Here is an 18,949-nt window from a genome sequence, read left to right as displayed (position 1 = left end):
AAATTTCAAGATTAAGCTTATACTTAATCTAGGGCTGGGGATTTAGCTCAGTGGTTTCACCACCTACTGCACAACCCAAGGACCCCAGTTCGATCCCTGGTACAAAAAAAAAAGCTTATACTTCATCTTTATTGTTTATATAACAAGCCTTGAATCCTCAAAATGAATATTCTAGATATTAACAGTCATACAGCCATAGGAGCAGCCAGTGGAAACAGAAGTTTTACAACAAAGATCAAAAACTAATATTTAATACAGCCAAAATTCTTGAGAGATGAAGTAAGTGAGTCACCTCCTATCAGGAGTCACTGATGTGAGAGGGTCTCTAAAGAGCACACGAAGACCTACTGTCCTTGAAGACCTTCTGTCCTACCAATCTGTGACCTCATTCAAAAACAAAACAACTGAACAAAAGCATAGCTAGAAATCTTTCAGGTTAGTCAGCAAAGCAAGAGTGGAAGAAATATTCTGGACCTGGTGACCCAGCATTAGATCAAGTATTTCCACCGTTCAGGCAGCCTACACTTGCATGAAGGGGTCCACCTTACCCAAGACTGATACGGCTAGGTCACGACTCGCCAGTGCTTGTGGAGTATCTGACACAGCTGATCCTCTACCTCATATAATCTCCTCAGGTCAAAAAATGCTCCAAACTGACTTGCAATGTGGTGCTGACTTTTGTTACTCTCTTACTCCAAAGCCTCCAGAAAGATTTCAGATTCCTTCACCAAGCCTTTCAAGTCCTTATTCTATCCTCTATGTACATCCTTTCCAGTCTCAGTTTTCACTCTGTGCCTTTGGAAGGACTGCAGGATTTTATGCTCTATACTTTATTGTCTTTCACTGTGTTATGAATGCCTCTTGTTCTCTTCCCTTGTCAACTTCATCTATCTTTACCTGCAAGAATTGCCTTTGCCCTTCAGACAAGCAGTCCATCGTTGGAGAGTCCAACATAGCACCCACTGTCCAGCAGCCAGTCTGTAGTGTAAGATTACTTTTCATGTAGTGTGTAAAATTTAGCTCACTTGCTTCCTCCAACCCTTCGTAAAAGCCTCAACTTCAATAAGTATAATTTTCTCCATAATACGATTTAAAATGTTTTTAAGATATTCAAGACTCAACTGAGATGGTGTCACAGATCAGGAAATGCTGTGGGTCAAACTCTGCCTTATTGCAGGCAGGAGTCTGGGTAGCAATACATCTTCCCCCAGAGACTTCCCTGGGACTTGCCATCAGCAGCCCATAAAGTCTATATTAATTAAACATAGTGATTGTAGCCACTGTTCCTTCAGAGCATGGGGTCAGGTGGACAGAGCTTTTTTTCTTGATTTAAGATGAAAAACCAGCACAGACCCAGCTCAGCTGGTTAACTGTAATAGGGGCTATTTCCCAGAGGATGTTGTCAAGGGGATATGGATCTCTGGCCTTATCTCTGCACCCCATAGTCAGACTTCTGATTCTTCTAACACCTGCTTCTCAGTTTTGTTGGTGTATGGAGCTTTGGAGGTCTCCCCATTGAGAGAGCCTGCTTAACAATGCTCCTTGGGAAGCCATTTGCTTATGACTGTGGGACAGAGAGAGGCTGCTAACCTGTTAAAAACACTCTGGAAGCAGTTTCCTAGGAAGGTCAGTGATGATGAAATCAGCTCAGGTAGCCAAGTGAATGCAGCCACCAACACTATCCAGAGACAAGGACTGATGTTATTTCCAGTGGCTGTAAAGTTGTTTCAAGCTGTGATGTGACCAGATTTTCACACTCTCCATCATGTACCTGACAAGGATATCATTCTGGCTTGTAGGACCATCTCTAGAGAAAGACTCAGTATTCCTAGTGAGTTGTTTCCCTCATTCTCCAAGCAGCAGAGTCCTGAAAACATGACAGCTACTCTCCACAGTTTTTACTCTCAGGATTCTTAAACCAGATGGAACAAAGAATACACTGACAGGGCTGGGGATTTAGCTCAGTGGTTTCACCGCCCGCTGTGCAAGTGTAAGGACCAGAGTTTGATCCCCAGTACCAAAAAAAAAAAAAAGAATACACTGACTGAAATACCCAATTTGAATTCCCAGGTGTATTTCTCCAAAGAACTTCTTTATAGCTATACCTGCTTTATACCACTTACTTTGTTTTGCCTGTTTTCTACTCTAGTTGTGTACCCTCTATACTCGCCCCACCCAGCCAGATGGAAATCTTCAGGACAAGGACTCTAATTTATCCTGGAAGCTCTGCCTAGAAAACGGACTGCTCAGTAATTGACAGGTGAGTTAAAGCCTCTTAATGGCTAACAATCCATTATTAAGTGGTATTTCTCTCTACCTCTCTAGATGACTACTTGACTACTCGGGGCTGCTATTCAGATGTTGGGGAAGATTTCTGTATGCCAGAATCTGAGCTAGCTGAGAAGGCTATAGATGAGTGATGGCAAATTTTTAGAGTTTTCAATAATGCAAATAGCCTGCTGAGGCACACATACCATATATTTGCCACCACTACTCTAGATAGATCATAAAGATCATACAGGGTACACAGTACTTTTAGTAGAGGGATCCTAATTTTGGTTCCACTAGTTTTCTTTTCTCTTTCTTTTTTTTTGGCCATGGCACAGCACAGTTGTAGTCACTGGCCATCTTGATTACTTGATTCTGACTCTGGCTCATTACAAAGAACTACTTTAGCTGCAGGGGACTGCAATATTGATTATGCCCAAAGCAGGCTGTAAGCAGTTACAGAACAATTGGCTTGCTTCTTGAAGTGACCATGGCTGAAGCCTATTTCTCAAGATCAGAGTAACTCATACCCAAACTCCATTCCCACAACTAAAACCTTCTTAACTAGAAGGATAATATTTTGTCTCTTCTGTTCCTAATTCGAGAATGCTTTGTTTTGTCCTTCATGAGCCTTGCTTGCGTTACTTTCCATAGAAACTGCATGACTGCATGCCCTTCTATGTAGCTGGCCTTTACCCCTAATAAAAATGAGTACCTTGGGAAGACCAGTGCCTTTGGGAATTAAGCAGCACTGGTCGTCCTGGCTCCCCAGTTTCTCTTTCTCTTTTAGTGCTTTCAGTCTTTTTTCTAAAGCTTGCACCATAGCACTGAGCAGGAGATCAGAACCTACTACAGAGGCCTCTGATATTTACTGAGAGTCTGGATGGCATCAATATTGACCATGTGGGTTTCAGTCAGACAGCACTGATTTTAAACCCTGCTGCTGCCATTTCAAAGCTTGACTCCTGAACATCTCAGTTTTCTCCTGCATAGTTTCCTCACCTAATATGGCAACAGCAAGATAGCACCCATCCAAGGGGGCAGTTCTGAGGAAGGAGTGCCACATTACACACACAGTGCCAAGTAAAGGCAGGCTGTCATCTTCACACATAAATGGATATGAGGCTGACATTACTATTTTACCTCAATGTAGGGTTTAATTTCATTCCTTTGATCATTACACAGGATTTTTTCTGGTCTTTCTGATCTAGCCTATTACTATCTCTGTTTATAAAACACCCTTAATAGTTGCTTTAGTGGCCTGTTACCACTTTTCCATTTTAGCAGAGCTCCCAATAAAGAATGTTTGTGTTTAGAATACTTCAAGTTTTTGCCAAATTAGAAGGTGACAGTATACTGGTGAGCTTTTGCACTGTCTTATTCTCTTTTATATTGCTGCTTTACTGTTCTTTTCAAAAGAAAGGCTATTCTTCCTGTTGTGAAGAGCTTCACTATTAAATTTGCCAAGTCAGGAAAGACGGAGATGGCGACACAACAGTGTCTCCTTCCTCCTTGCCGGCCCCACCCTGCTCCATAACTATCAGCTAATAATATTAAGCTGTAAAGCTGGGAAGAGGTGACTAAAGCTTTTAGCCAGAATATTCCTTTAAAGGATACAAATAGGCTATAGATGCCCAGGATTTGTTCACTCACAGGATTTTGATGCAGCAAAGCCTATTTTAAGACTGATCAAGTTTACAGAGGTGTAGTTGATTACTATGAATAATTAAATGGCGACAGAACCAGCTGTGATGAGTAGCACTGGAGTCTCAAATCATAAATAATTGAGAAACCAGAGTTGCATTTGATCATCCTGATCAAATTCTTCTCTCTAGAGGATAAATGTTTGTCCTGAATACCAGCAACATTGTTAAATGCCTCAGTATTCTTGCTCAGTCATCCAGCCAACAGTCAATGAACTAAATCGCTTCAACACCACACACATTTGCTGTCCTCATGAATACAAAATGCTTGTCTTAAACCATGCTCTCTGTAGGTGAATAGGCACCTCTTTTGGGTCAGCATCTAACAGGAGCGTTAAATACTTAACATGATTTTCTTCCATAAAACACAGGACTTTGCAGAATAAACCAGGATCCTTTCCTTTCTCTCTACCACCAGTACTTCTGTTGTCTTCAAAAGCAACTAGAACTAAGAGAAAGAATTTAAAATGAGTTGTCAATATAATTGCCCTCCTGATAGCCTTTGGGGATTCCAAATTTGCATGGAGACGGGATTTCGATCCTATTCTTATTTTTCATTGTTCGTGCAGGATAACTTCACCTCCCAGCTGTATGGCTCCTCCCTGATCCCCAAGGGCTTCTCCATAGCCTCATTTGAATCCCACAACCAATTGTGTGAGAAGAGGTAGGCAGGTTAGCTTCATGGTTTCTATTTTAAAGTAGCAATGAGACAGAGAAAATAACCGATTTACCCACAAAGCTAGAAGACAGCTGAGCTGCCATGAAAACTTGGCCTCCTTGGCACAACTCTTGGTGCCAGAGCTGTGCCTTAGTTGAGCGCCTCAGTGAAGAAAAGGGCAGTCTGTTTAATAGCTCCTCTTTGCCACCCTGTCACTGCTGAACTGGCACGGGACCCAGAGTTGGCAGGGTGGTGCATGTTACACTCCACCTTGTTTCCTACACACCAGCTTTTAAAATCAGAAGGCAGCGTTAACCCATGTTGTTATTAATCCTCCAAGGATTAATAATTATGAAAAGGTATGAATGATTTGTTTTCTTTCTTAAAAATTCACCCAACACTTTCATATAAGTTTATCACTCACTTTTACAACAACTTTAGGGAGTGGCTAACCTAAATGCCATTTTTTAAAAGGTGGAAACTGAGAAGGATCAGAGATGAAATGATTGAACCTGAGCCCATGAAGGTCCTACTGGCAGTGCCAACACCCAGTTCCTCAGATGCCAGACCAAGTGTCCCACGCTCCATTATGTGCAGCTCAGAAATCACAAGGGGCGAGAGAGCTCTGACTTCTGACTGCTGATCCCATCCAGAAGACAAAGAAGAAAGAACCTGAAGAATCATCTCCATTCATTGGCCTTTACCACTAATTCTATTCTTTCATAGAAATAACACTATTGGGACAATTATAACCAACTATCTTTCACATGATTTTACTCCAAAGACAACAGTTATAAAAGTCACAAGTGAAAAGAAAAGCAATCTTTTGGGGCCTCGATTTAGCTCAGTGGTTCCTCTGCCTGCCTCATAAGCACTAGGTTCCGAGTTCAATGCCCGGTGCCAAAAAGAAAGAAAAAAGAAAATCAGTCTCTTAATTTCCATGATTATTTTTTCATGCTTAGAATAAATGAGTTTACAAATATTCCTATGAAGTAAGAGTTCAGTTTCTAGAACTTAATTTCTAGCGTTGGAACATACCTCAAAATCCTCGGAGAACCCATGCTGATTATTAGAATATAGCTCACTGATGTGTTTAACAAATTGTTTCACAGGAATGGCTTCCATGTCATCTGAGGGAATAAAATGATATTCAGAGTCAGAAATACTTCCTCAATGCAAATGACACCAATAAAGCAAATGATACATACTCAAGACAAATATTTGATTTTTGCAAAGCATGATATAATTGTGTAACCTGAAATACGTGTCTTAAGAAAGTGGTTAGGATTTATTTTACATTAGGACCTCATTAGGACCTTGAATGCCTAAAAGTCAAAATAAAAGTTAGGGGTTAAAAAAAATAGGTATGTAGAGAGTTTACTTTTTATATTCACAGCAATTTACACAGTTAAATTACTACATCATACACTTAACTAAAAGTCTGAATTTCCAGTGGTACGTATTTTCTATGAAATGTTGCCATCACTTTTTAAAAAGTTGCTCTTCAGTGGGGTTCAACTTAAACTTGGAGCACTTAAGTTTTACGTCCTCTGTGAAGTCTTCACAATCATTTGTACACAGATGCCCCTGTACCAGCTGGCTCCGGGTACAATGCCATGTATCTGTAAGTGTTCAAAATTTGCCTTCAAGACAGCTGTGTCTGTATGATGCCAAATAATCAGTTAGACTGAATTAACTTGGATTTTTTGGTGTTGACAGACTAGGTGTAGATGTAGGAAGAGTCCACGTTCCAATTTATGGTAGTGGTGTCACTTCAAAAGGCCATTTCCAGCTCAGGATCCTGAAGTGTGTGGGAGGCTTATTGATGGAGCCAGTCTGATCCGGAAGCACTGCTGCGGAACAGCTACAACCACCTCACTGGAGTGCCCCAACCTGGACTCCTCCTCCCTTAACCGTCCCTGCAAGTATTTCCTTTTTAAAATACTCTGCTGAATTTGAGATAAACAACAGACATGACATTTACTTTATTCAGAGTGAAAGATCTTTGGCAAACGCACAAACATCTAAACTGCCACAGATGCTTTTCTTAGCAAAGGGTATGAAGATCTGTATGTGTAAATGAGGTCCTACTTTGGCAAGAATTTTATAGATCCAGGCCTGACAATCTGATTTCTCTTCATCTGCTGACAGTTAACATTGACGATGTCATTCCTTCTCTGCTTTCTTTCTAGAGAGCAAAGCTCTAGGGTGGCGTTTTGCATCTATTGACATTGTCAAACTCAAACCCTTCTTAGGTGAAAAATAGCATTTCTCATACTTTAAGACAGGTGATTTACATGTCCACAATCTAAGTTTCTTAGCATAGAAATACTACTTATTATATAGGTGGTGCTGTGTATGCACAAATTTGGTCTATGTGAACAATTCAAGTCCTGATAACTCTTAACAGGCAACCTTATGAAAAAAATTGCCAAGTTATTTACAAATATTTCAGGATTGAAGATATTCATGAATATGCAATCAATTTGTATGCCCAAGAAATCTATACCTCCCGTGACGTAACATTAACAAACCAGCATTAACAAACTAAGCAGAGCCAGAATGTTTGCCACAGAATATTTGGCAGAATGCACAGTTCAAGAACAATTTCCAAATTTATCTGATCACTTCACATAAAATGTTTAGCAGTAAGCAAATTCCGCAATAGTGATCAAATGACAATGAAAGGCAAAGTTAAGCTGAGGAAGAGTTCAGTATGTACAAGTTGATGAGGAGCCTCTGAAAGACTGGCCGAAAGATAATCTTTGCACATGGAGCTTGGGACAGAGCCTGAGCCCATTTGCACCCAGGGTAGTGGTGGTGAACCTTTTAGAGCTTTCAGTGATAACAGCCTGCTGTGGGATGTGTGCCATCAGTTCGCCAGCACTGCCTGGAGTATACAGACCACAGCAATTCTCTTTATTCAGGCAGAGTGACACAGTGGTATAGCAGAGAGAGCACAACATTTATCCTAAAGGGATAGTGTAGAATTTATGATTCCTAATAAATGGATGGTGCTGTACGGCCCTAGCTCTGAACAGTCAGCTTTATCTACTTTGCCATAAGACAAAAGACTTTAATGATTCATGGCAATGTAAAGGTCTTAGCCTCCTTCAAATCATTGAAAGAAATGTGTTCAGGCTCACAATTTATTATTTTTTCCCTAAAAAGAGCTCCGTTGTAATATCCAAGCTGATGTCGCATATGCCTGCTAACCCCACGGCTAGATGCAGCACAACTCCAGAAGAGCTCACTACAGATAACCATGAAGTATGTGACTCACTAGTCTCTGCAGTTTGCATCTTTACTCCCAAGGGAGTCTAGCCACACCCTCTGGGTTTCCAGGCGCCTCCAATAATGTCAGGAAAACACCAGATAGGCAGATGCACACAGATGTATGCTGTGCTCCCCCCGCCCCTGTCAGCTACCCAGGTGACACATCATTTGTCTCAAGGTAAAAGCTGAGGTCGTAAATCATTTTCTCTGTATTACGATGGGTATAATAACTAATTAGAAGTCCTAATCATTCTCTTCTCATCCAGCTTTTCTATTAAGTTGTCTCAACATGAGCCAGATGATTATAAAATGAATGTAACCAACAGAAGGCTAAGCAATTTAGAATAGCATCATGGGCTTGATCTGCTCAGTTTTTATCTGCAAAGTTCCTCGTATAATAAGAAAGTGTCCACCTGGAATGTATTCTTTCTGAGCTAAATGTCTGAGTTTTCAAGACTGGAGAACATAAGCAATGATTAGTGGCCGATGCTTTTAACGTACTTAATATGTATTAACATGAGAGAGATACTATTTTCACAGCCACTTACTGAAGAGAAGAGAAGTTTAGAGTCATTCAGGCTGGTTTCTGCTCACAGGGCACATTTGTGTTGGAGCAGAAGATGGACTAAGAAAGTGAGGGTCAGAGCAGTGTGTAACTGCAAGGTGAACGCTACATGTGGCATAAGAGGGTGGATTTAATGACTTAGTGAGAATGAATAGGACGGACATGGTGGTGATGGAGAGAGGTCCAAGGAAGAAAGATGGGCTGGAGTCAAAGGGAATATGTTTCCACCAACTACAGGTTTAGAGGGAGACTCTTACAGTCTAACAAAACACTATGTAAAGATACATTTGGTATAATGAGAACAGGGCCGCCATTTGTTGAGCCCTCGCTGGTGGCCAGATACCCTGGTAATGCTCCCCCCGCCTCATATATTTGTCTTCACAATAACCAGGTGAAGGGGGCCGAGGATTTAGCTCAGTGGTGCTGCCGCCTGCCTTGCAAGGGCAAGGTCCCGAGTTTGATCCCCCAAACCAAAAAAAAAAGAACCAGGTGAAGGGAACGTAGGCCTCCTCAAACACCCTTGAGGAGAGTTGATGCAATTAAGTGGCAGAGGTGAGATTTCAAGGCAGGTCCACTGAACCCAAAGCTCTTGCTCCTCCCTATCCACGGATACCGTTTGCCTTCACTCTCAAAGGAATTTCAAGGAACAACAAAGCATTGGACAGAATATCTTGTATCATCTGATAAACTGTTACATTATAATTGTGCCAGTATTTTCATTTATAGGATTTTTCAGACATCTCGGGTCTAAGTTAGGCAAAAACCTGCCCCTTACTTGCTATTTCTAAATCACCCTATCTGAACATATTTCAGACATTCAACTGAGAATCAGTCTGTGGAGAGTGTGCTTATTGTTATATTAAATATGATTCTTTATACTTGGTTCCAAGGTCTTAGCTTTTTGCACTTAGAATTCAACTGTAAAGGAGAAATCTTTTGAGGGGATCAATCTGCAACAAAACCCTTGTATTAGTCTCTGCTTTTTAGAAGAGGGCACACTAGCTGTGCATGCAATCCCCCAGCACTCTGGGAGGTTGGGGCAGAGGGATTGCAGATTCAAGCCTCACCTGGGCAATTCAGCAAGACGGTGTCCGAAAATACAATGGGCTGGAGATGTAGCTCAGTGGTAGAGCGCCACTCTACCAGTACCACAAAGAAAAGAGGGTGAACTGAAGACAGCAAATGCTGAGAAGAAAGCACCAAGCCTGAGATAGCTACCCTCCCATACAACTTGGCAGGAAATAGAGAACAGTGCATTGGAACACAAACTAAAGCTGTTTCCAAAATCTGGTGTTCGGTCTCTGTTGTACTAGCATCTTCAGAACCTTTAAAGGCCAATCACTAATACTTTGGGCTTCTCTAAACAGCTCACCTATTACACTGTACTTGCTTGTGCTTAATCTTGAGGGAAATCGGATAAGTAAACAGAGAAAAGGTTAACTTTGTTGTTTACAATCTGTGCTTCCATATTAGGAAGGAAAACTCAGCAGCCGAGGCTGTCCCGAATGTACACCACAGGGAGGAGCTGCACGGGGGCCTGCACTTGGCCCCTGTTTCACAGAAGGCCACCAGCCTGTCCCTCAGGCAGCCAGAGGCAGTGGTGTGGGCAGAAGAGCCAGAGCCAGGCTGCCTGGTGGTATCCTGCCTCTCCGGGATTCCCTTCCCTCCTCTTGGCATAGGAGTAATAACACTATCAACTCATAGAGGCTACGGAGAGTAAACAAGAAAACTACTTGGGAAGAGTACGTGGCGTTTGGTGAATATTTAATAATTACGAGTTGTTAGGTGGCACTTGCTTTTTATGCATGACTCTGTGATCTACAGGCTGTGTTTCTTCTCATTTTATAGACGAGGAAACTGCCTCAGAGAGAACTCAAGAGCCCACAGACATCCAGGGACAGGGCCCAGCTGGGGCTCTCCCCCGTGACATTTCCTTCCTAGGCCTCACACTCGAAAGGAACTTTACAACACAGTTGAAATTATACGCTCTGCTTTGACAGTAAGCTTCAGTTTCCTGGAGGACTCTCAGCGGCAGGCTGGTCACCTTCAGGATAGCAGATAAATACAGGTGCCATATGCTGAGTTGATTGGCTTCTGGGCTGTTTAAGCAAAGATCCTTTCTTGCTCCTTCCTTGGGAAGTGTGTGGAGACCACCGTATTTTTACATGTGTTACATACATATAATGTCGGAGCCCCTTAGGTCACCTGCACTGCAAGCAACCCCTGCAAAGTTTAACCCTCAGTAGAGCTCTCGCACCAATCCCAATTTCCAGTGAAATGAGTCCCTGGGTGTGGAGAAGAGACAAAGCCCCAGCACAGTGCTTAGCTCAGATCAGTGCAACTCAGACCTTCCCCAGTCCCTTGCCTTCCCCAGGCCCACAGCTGGGCTATTATCAGGCAGGTTAACCACACCTGTAGAGGACAGACCTCAAGGTCACGTCTGTCCCCTCCAGGCTGCCTTGTCAGCCTCACAGAGGCCGAGTTCAGGTTTCTGGGCTTGGTAATATCTCTTGGTAATGTCAACTTAGGAAGATAAAACAAACATGAAATCAAAAGAACATTATCAAGACTGCAGTCCCTGAGTTAGGACACAACAAACAGATTTTTGTCTGAATCAGATTTTAGGATGCAAGCAGTGTTGTGGAGACTGGAACACTTTGTTTCCTGCCATAAAAAGAAATCTCTTCATTATGGCACACTGAAGTCACTAAAGAAAGGGCTTCATTATAGTCAAAAGACCAATGAATCTCCTTTGGAGATAATCTCTGTATAAATAAAATATGCCAACAAGGTTGGTTTAATCCCATGGGTTCTCAACTGCATGTTTAAAACCGCTTTATAGGCTGGCACCCTGCTGTGGCCAGTGACCTTCAGATTAGTAAGATGCATTTTAACCGTGGAAAGGCATGAATCACTGCCTGATTTCTAAGTCACTGGTTAGCAGCAATATTCAGTTTTGTAATGCTCTCATTAGAAAGTTAGATTTTCTGATTTCCAGGGAAAAGCATCTGTAAGGACATTTTTGTCTGGCAATTTGCACATGTGGAAAACTCAGTATGTCCCATAAACAGGTTCATTTCATGAGCTGAGTGCTGATTTTTAAAAGTTTATGCATAATGACCGTCTAAAAGAATACTGTAATACAGTAAACACTTTTTAGATGACAAACGTAGGTAATGTTTCATTAAGAACTGTACTGAAAATAGTATTCAGGTTTGTTCTTTCAAAAGAACATCCTAAGGTGACCAGATTTTTAAAAGCACTTGTCAGTGTTAAGAATAAAATAGCTGCAGGGGCTGGAATTTAGCTCAGTGGCACCAAGCCTGCCTCACAAGCACAAGGTCCTAAGTTTGATCCTGGGGACAAAAGAAAAAAACAGAATAAAATAGTTGCTAAACACAGAAATTTGAGCGCATTTCAGTATCTTTGAAGATGGAAAGCATATGAGGACACTAGCAGCTGGGTTATTGCATGCAGTTATACTTCTTCCTCACACAGTGACAATGGAATCCCCAGCAACCATGGAAGGTCCCATTTTGAAAAACCATTAGTGAAAAATATTGAGTCAATGCCCCTTTCATTCATTATCCTGCAGAAGTCAGTTACCCTTCCCAGTCTTTTTCCATTTATCAGCCATGGAACACACACTAAGATTCAAATTTTCCCCAATGAAAAAAGTGCTGCCACTTCCACAGTGATTGGAAACTAACCTCCAAAGCAGTTCTTTCACACTGGCTAAATATTCTTTGCATCATGGCTTTGATTTTCAGTACCGGAGAGGGTATGTGCCGAGAGCCTTCATGCTGAGCTACAGCTGCAGCCCTTATTTTATGCTGAGACAGGGTCTCACTAAGTCACTAAGTTGTCCAGGCTGGGCTTGAACCTGAGGCCCTCCCGCTTCACCTTCCTCAGGTGCTGCGATTACAGGCTAGCAGCACCATGCTCAGTGCATTAAGAATTCTAATGTGTCTAATCAACCCCAGTCACCATGATCAGTCTCCAGCATTTCTCTATCTTGAGCATAGGTAAGAGCAGTAAAAAGACATCTTCACTCTAAATGGACTGACTTGTTAAACTAGAACACACTGGAAGTATTAAACCTCCTACATGTGAGTTGGAATTAGTGAAATTGCCAATTCACTATTTTTCAAAAATTCCTATACAGAGCTGTCTTCAAGAGATGACTCAAAAGGTTAGAAAGCCTTCCTTAATCATTTGCCTACTTTACAAAACTGTTTAAAAGTGTAATTTAATCTGATTTCATTCATGCTTTGGGTTTTAAAAACCAGAGTGATATATTCATGAATTTTAACCATAGGAGGATCTTTAAAGACTTACTGATTTAAGAGATGCAAGCATTTTGAACTGGGAGGAGACAAGAGAAAGGGCCAAGTGATCCAGTTCTAAGCTTCATCTTTTGTTTTATTATGAAGACAAAACCTAGCCGTGTTCACTTCAAACAAAAAAAGAGTTATTGATTTAGTGTCTAACTATATGTTCAATATTCAACATGTCTGTGAACTGTTCCCTAAATCATTTAAATCAGACCCGTTTTTGCACAGAGAATGGAAGGGCTGTGGGGCTGGGAGTTTTATTTTTAGAAAGGAAGAGGCCAAAAATAACTGGAGAACAGAGATGAGGAGGTTTTTCAATATGCAAGAAACTTCAAGAGAACATTTTTGAAATTCCTTTGAGGAGGGTGAAAGAATTTATGGAGAACACATATCCAGTGCCAGGTAAAAAACATCAACAACATTACCTGTATTTGAAAAATTCCCTGATTTAATGAAGCAACATTCAAGTGGGAAGTTCCAAGTTTTGAGATACCATCACTGTCACTAGCATGCCAGGAAGGGGCAGGGCCTTTCCTGAGCATCTGTGCTTTCAGGCCACACTGACAACTCCAGTGCCAGCTTCACCATTTATCTGTGTAATGATGGGCAAACCAAGCAGTGTCTCTAAGACTCAGTTTCTCCATCTGTAGACATGGGCTTTCAACTGCCCCCGGATTTGTAGGACTTGATGACAATAAATAGAAAAGAGTTAACTGGTAAATGCTCAGTAATTATTAGACATTGCTGCTGCTTCCTAAAAGGCCAACTGTTCCAAGAGCTGAGCATGTTACCCAGTCTACAAGAATGAGCCTGGAGCTCTATCTGACCACAGTTTGGTACCTGAATTTAATATCTCACCCTGTTGCACACATTTTTAACCAGTATAATGATTTACTGATAGTTATTTGAAAATCTTTTTTAAAAAAAAATCACCTGAAGACAATGAAAAGCTTAAGTGAAACCGTGAAAAGCTGATACCCTGGGATCTTGTTATTCAGTTTTGAATAAAGATGAAATAAAAGTGCGATTGAATTGGCAGAATAAGTACTCTATATGAGCTGTATAAATCTCTTGTTATTTGTAGAAATGAGAACAATTAGATAATTTATAAGGCATATAATTTTAAATAATCCCAGTGGAGGTCTCTATTAGAAGTAAGTTACGGTGAGAGCTTTGGAATGACAATAACTCACAAATTTAATACAAACTGTGTTTTTCTTACATGGAATTTTCTTACAGAAGGCACAGTTGAACTGCTAATGAGCAGAGGAAACCCTAAGAATAAACGGAATGACAGAGTAAAACTGCTTCATAAATTAAAACATTTCATACACACAGGTGTTGAGCAGGACTGTGGGTTACTTAGCAGAATAAAAGGTCAAGTGAAAGCTTGTGAAGGCAAGGGCACTTAGAGGGGCTCTTGCCTAGCAGTACATCTTCCTGGGTGTCCCCTGCTGAGGCAATGTTGTCCTTGGGCACCTGAGTGAACAAGGACTGCAGTCTCCCTCACAGCATCCACAGTAAGCCCAGGGGTGTCACCTTGCCTAGCAACACTCAAAGTGACTCAGTTGTACAGAGATGTTAACAACGTAGGAAGAATGTGCCTCACCTGGCCAGTGGGGTACAAGTAAGAAGGGTGGACTGCTGATGCAGCTGAGAATATGAAGACATCTTCTTTCCCTATACCTACATGCACTACCAGTGAGTACGAATCAGGGAAAGTCACATTTAAAAGGGAGATAAATATATGTTTAAAGAAATGTGGAAGGTTGTATTTCACTTGGTAAATATTAGGTGTCTGGGAAATAAAGCAGAAAACATTCAAAAGTAATTTCTGTTCTAAGCAACCTGCTCAAAAGCATAGGGAGGTAAGGCACAATTCATGGCATTTACAGAGGATTCTAGTGAATCAAAAGTCCTGCAGCCCCAATGAAGGAAAAGCAGGGAGAGGTGTCCGTGCCCTCTTTGCAGACATAAGTCTATTAGAGAGGATTTTAACATGAAAACCATAAGAGATGCTCCAGTTCTCCATGGTAGCCAGGAGGAACAACACCATGACTTGGGGAGGAACATTATGACAGCTTATGTATCTGGCATCATTTATGGTTTCCAGTCATTTTTACATGCATCGTTTTCTAGGATCTTTCCAGTTGCCTCAGTTGGCAAGGAGAGCAGATGTTCTGTTCATTTCACCGATTCAGGAAACTAAGGCTCAGGGAGGTTAACACACTGACCAAAGGATTCACGGTGCAGCCATTGCCAGATGCAGGTTTTCTGGTTTCTAATCCAGTGGTAAAAGAAAATAAAAATGGAAAAACAGCCCAAGAAATACTTCACATTTATCCTTTAAGAATGGATTTCAACTGCCGAGCTATACAACTATGTCTGTCAGATTAATCAGGTTGGGGAGAGAGTGGTTCTTAGCAATTTCCCAGAGGCCAGGTTAACACTTACTTATTCTAGGGGACGCAAGAGGAAAACCGACTATATGTTCCCTATTGTAGAACTATGGTACATTCAGCAAAATTCCCTGCATCTTGGCAATGAAGCCTGATCATTCCCGTCTGCCTCCCGTCTCAAGGCAAGAGTGCAGTTCCCTCCACCAAGGATAAAGGTTAGTGGAGATGAACATATGAGGACATAAAAGCCAGCCCCCTCTGCACGTCAGCCATTTAGCAGCCACAGAATCATCCAGTAGCAACAAAGGCAGCTTCTCTGTCATCCTCGTTTCCATGACAAGTTTCAGAGAGAAAAGCTGACCAGAATGAACAGATTATAGACAATCTAAGCAATGCCTCCTGAATATCTATAGGCATGTAAAAGGCCAGTTAAATCCACAATCATAACCACATAACCACACAACCGAGTAACAATCTGCAAACAGAAGAATCATTCCTTTTTGGAATGGCTGTACCTCTGAGCTGTACCACCATGCCTTTTAAGGACTTCCAGGAAAGTTTGCTGACACTCGTTCATCCATTTATACATCCATCCACCAAGTAGTTAAAGAGTGCCTACTATGTGCTGTTTCTTAATCTGGCACTGAGAATCCATCTACTCACCCTTAGGAAGCTCCGATTCCAGTGGAAAGTGACAGTTAATAAAAAATGTTGGCTGGTAGGAAGTGTGTGGAGAATGGGTTAGACAGACAGAATAAGGAGCAATGGGTGAGGATGGGAGCAGCACTGTCATAAAAACAGTCTCTGTATATACAAGCAGTTCATGTCAAGATGAAGCATGCATAAGTTCAAGTCTAGAAAAAGGGAAAGGACACCCAATAAAAGTGGTGGGAGGTGTATTCAAGTCCCACATTCTATTTACAGTGATCATCCCCTTGCTGAACATTTAAATATCTATGGTGCTAGTTTGCTAAGACTCACTGAAGGGTACTCCATCAATCCCTTCTCCTACCACTGACTCAGTGTTTTATCATTTTACCTTAGGACAGATGAAACATACACCAGACCAATACTATATCCTTAGACTTCCACACAAGCACTATTAAGATGATTTTCAGAGTACAGTATCTTAGAAAACAACTCACCTTTTATAAAATGTTATGAAATGTGATTCAAACATCAAACATAAGTTGCCTATTAAATTTAGTCCTAGTAGATTAAAAATGACTTTTGTATGTTTTTCTAGTTTTCCTACCACTGTTACTTTCCTCCTCTAGTTGTGACTCCTTACTACAGTGACTTGTGTTATGTTTCTCTAAAGAGAATCTTACAACTCTGTAAATAGGCAGAGGAGCAAAGATTTCATTAAATTAGCTTTCCTTAAGTATGTCTTAGCTGGGCGAGGTTTAAAAGGCTATGAAAATAATATTTTGTCATGCCGATCCCATAAAACAGAGAACAAAAGAGAAAACCACATAGTGGAAGGAAACATAGCGTCTTACTTACCCGGAATAGGAATAATTGGAATATTTTCATTGGGGACCACCCGAGGTGAACTGCTATCTTCCACATAGAAATGAGCTGTCTGAAAACATTTTCTGCCAGGAAAAGAGAAAAACATGTGAACAGCGAGACCAGAGAAATACACTTTGAGTTCATCATTTTCAGTTCTTTTTCCACATAATTTCCCAGCTTTAAGCATCCCGCAGAGCAAGCCCATGGAAAAGAAACAAAAAGGAGGAGAACATTCATCCTATTGGAGGACCGCAAAGTAGCTGGTAGATATCAATTTTATGGTATAACCACATCCAAGCTGATAGTGGAAAGTGAAAGACGTAGGACTGAGCCACTCCAATATGAGCACAGGTACAGTGAACTTGAGCACAAAACGCGAGGAGCACCCCAACAATAATTTCATATTTGGCATGTTACAGAGCAATAATCTGCAATTCTTAACCACTGGCACCAAGTTCAAAACCACACCTCAAACCTCAACTGTAGTCACCACGAAGCCCGAGTGCACAATGGGATCATCACATCGTCCTGTGCTTAGGCAAAGACCCCGGAGCCTCAGAGCTCTTTAAAGGGGCCGGAGGCCTTCAAGGGGGCAAGCCCAGAGGCCGTGGACAGACAACAGTAGGACAAGGACCTGCAGCCCTCCAGTGTCCTCTGCTTGTCTTGTTTGGTTTGGTTTTTACCTGTACTTCAGGCAAAGCAGGGAGCACACACTGGTCATCCTAGGACAGGCAGTGAACAGAAAAGCCAGCAGCATGCACAGAGCCTCTGCCTGCCGAGGCCGCCGGCCCTCAGCTTTCCAGCATCCACGTCACTGCTCATTGCGGCCCTAATGAGCTGCCTGAAGCACAGGCTGAATATTTAATGAGGTTGCGCAGCGTGAATGGCTATTGTGACCAAAGCAGGGTCCCTGTTCATCTGCCACAGGGGCTTTACAATAGCTGGCCCTACTGCTGGGTCTTTTAGCCAAGCAGGAAAGCAGGCGGCATCCTTCTGGTGCTGTGTCACTGTGGTCTGCCGCACTCCTCTGGTGTCCCATGCCCAGAAACGTGTACACACACTACAGTTTTGCTTTTTCTGGGGTCCGTATTCCAACTGCCAGAGCAAGTCAGCTATCCTTCACAGGGTCTTTCTTTGCTCATCCAATCAAAAGTATCCTGGAATGAGTCTACTGAGCAGACCATGTTTCTCTGAAGCCAAAAATGGGGGGCGGGGAGGGGATCAGAAGAAAATACCAAGCAACTCTATAAACCAAAGAAGATCTCTGTGGGAAAGAGGAGCCCTCAGTCACACAGGTTTCTCCATCACAGCTTTCTGCAAGGCTGTTATAACCACAGGCAGTCAGAAATGATCACATGTCACACTGGGAAGTGTTTTTCACATGGGAAACGCTCCAACCAACTCTCTGTTCAGGCTCTGCTCTGGAATGGGTCTGGACTATTCCTCCACACCACTAGGGGGCCCTCAACATAAACCACACTAATTCTTGGTGCTTGTCTCATGGGACTGCTTCTGCAGGGAACTAAGCAAAAATTATTTTTCTATGAATTATGTGGCATTTGGTGTATTCATAGTAATACAAGTGTTCATCACTCTTCACTTAGCTGCCTTTACCTAAGTTTGGGGTTAGCTTCAGTTACTCTGAAGCTACATGGATGTGAAGTGCACATAATATTCGGGGGCTCTGGCCCTAAACCAAATCTACAAAATGTAAAACGATGGAAATCCACGTGAAAAAACCCTGGAAAGTGATGTTTGAAATAAAGCTTCTTTCTGTTCCTTAATTAGTTATCAATTTTCTACTCTTGGATTCCTTCCTCCCCTCTCACCTCGCCCATGTACACTGATTTCCCGAATGTAAGTCTCAAACTAAAACACACACCATGGAATTCATAGATGAGATGGAACCTTAAGTCTCCAGCGTCACAGCTAAGGAAAACCTGCTGCTGAGTGAGAGTCGGACACTCAATTTTTCAGGAGCTTGAAGAAGTGCCCCATGTCCTGAGAATAAATGGCACACAGTTTGCCAAGTCAGCCTTTGGCAAACAGAAAAAACAGGTAAGTTCTATTTTAAGATCATAATTACTATGCCTGTTAAAGTTCTGAAACATAATGCTGTTAGGAAATAGAATCATTAGCAAAGTCAAGTCAAGCAACTTGGGAACTACACTGCATCCATAGTGTAGATTTGTTTTTTCCTAATAGAAGTTCAGCAGTCTCGGTTGTGGGGA

The 18,949-nt window shown here is 41.8% G+C and overlaps 1 protein-coding gene and 1 long non-coding RNA gene across 11 annotated transcripts in view; one reads left to right on the top strand and one right to left on the bottom strand.

Moving 5' to 3' along the window:
- Positions 1–5,613, top strand: part of LOC106008751 (uncharacterized) — a 57,204-nt gene extending 51,591 nt beyond the window's left edge. Inside the window, exons 3-4 of the long non-coding RNA XR_015439205.1 lie at positions 2,150–2,260; positions 5,104–5,613. This is a non-coding gene — a long non-coding RNA (uncharacterized LOC106008751). The remainder of the gene's footprint in view (positions 1–2,149; positions 2,261–5,103) is intronic.
- Positions 1–18,949, bottom strand: part of Ptprg (protein tyrosine phosphatase receptor type G) — a 674,743-nt gene that overhangs the window by 46,106 nt on the left and 609,688 nt on the right. For 9 of the 10 annotated variants that reach the window (XM_087181616.1, XM_087181619.1, XM_087181612.1 and 6 more), the window contains 2 exons: positions 16,710–16,801; positions 5,668–5,759 (listed from right to left, as the gene is read on the bottom strand). In XM_087181616.1, coding sequence (XP_087037742.1) covers positions 5,668–5,759; positions 16,710–16,801 — 184 coding nt within the window. Of the gene's footprint in view, positions 1–5,667; positions 5,760–16,709; positions 16,802–17,401; positions 17,543–18,949 lie in introns of those variants that run through there. The other variant, XM_087181620.1, reaches the window with a different exon arrangement.

The sequence above is a fragment of the Heterocephalus glaber genome, unplaced genomic scaffold, assembly GCF_053883595.1.
Source record: "Heterocephalus glaber isolate CG9 unplaced genomic scaffold, H.glaber_assembly_v1.0 deba00001472, whole genome shotgun sequence".
Taxonomy (NCBI): Eukaryota; Metazoa; Chordata; class Mammalia; order Rodentia; family Bathyergidae; genus Heterocephalus; species Heterocephalus glaber.
Note: the sequence above shows the minus strand (reverse complement) of the source record. Positions and strands in the feature narration are given on the sequence as shown.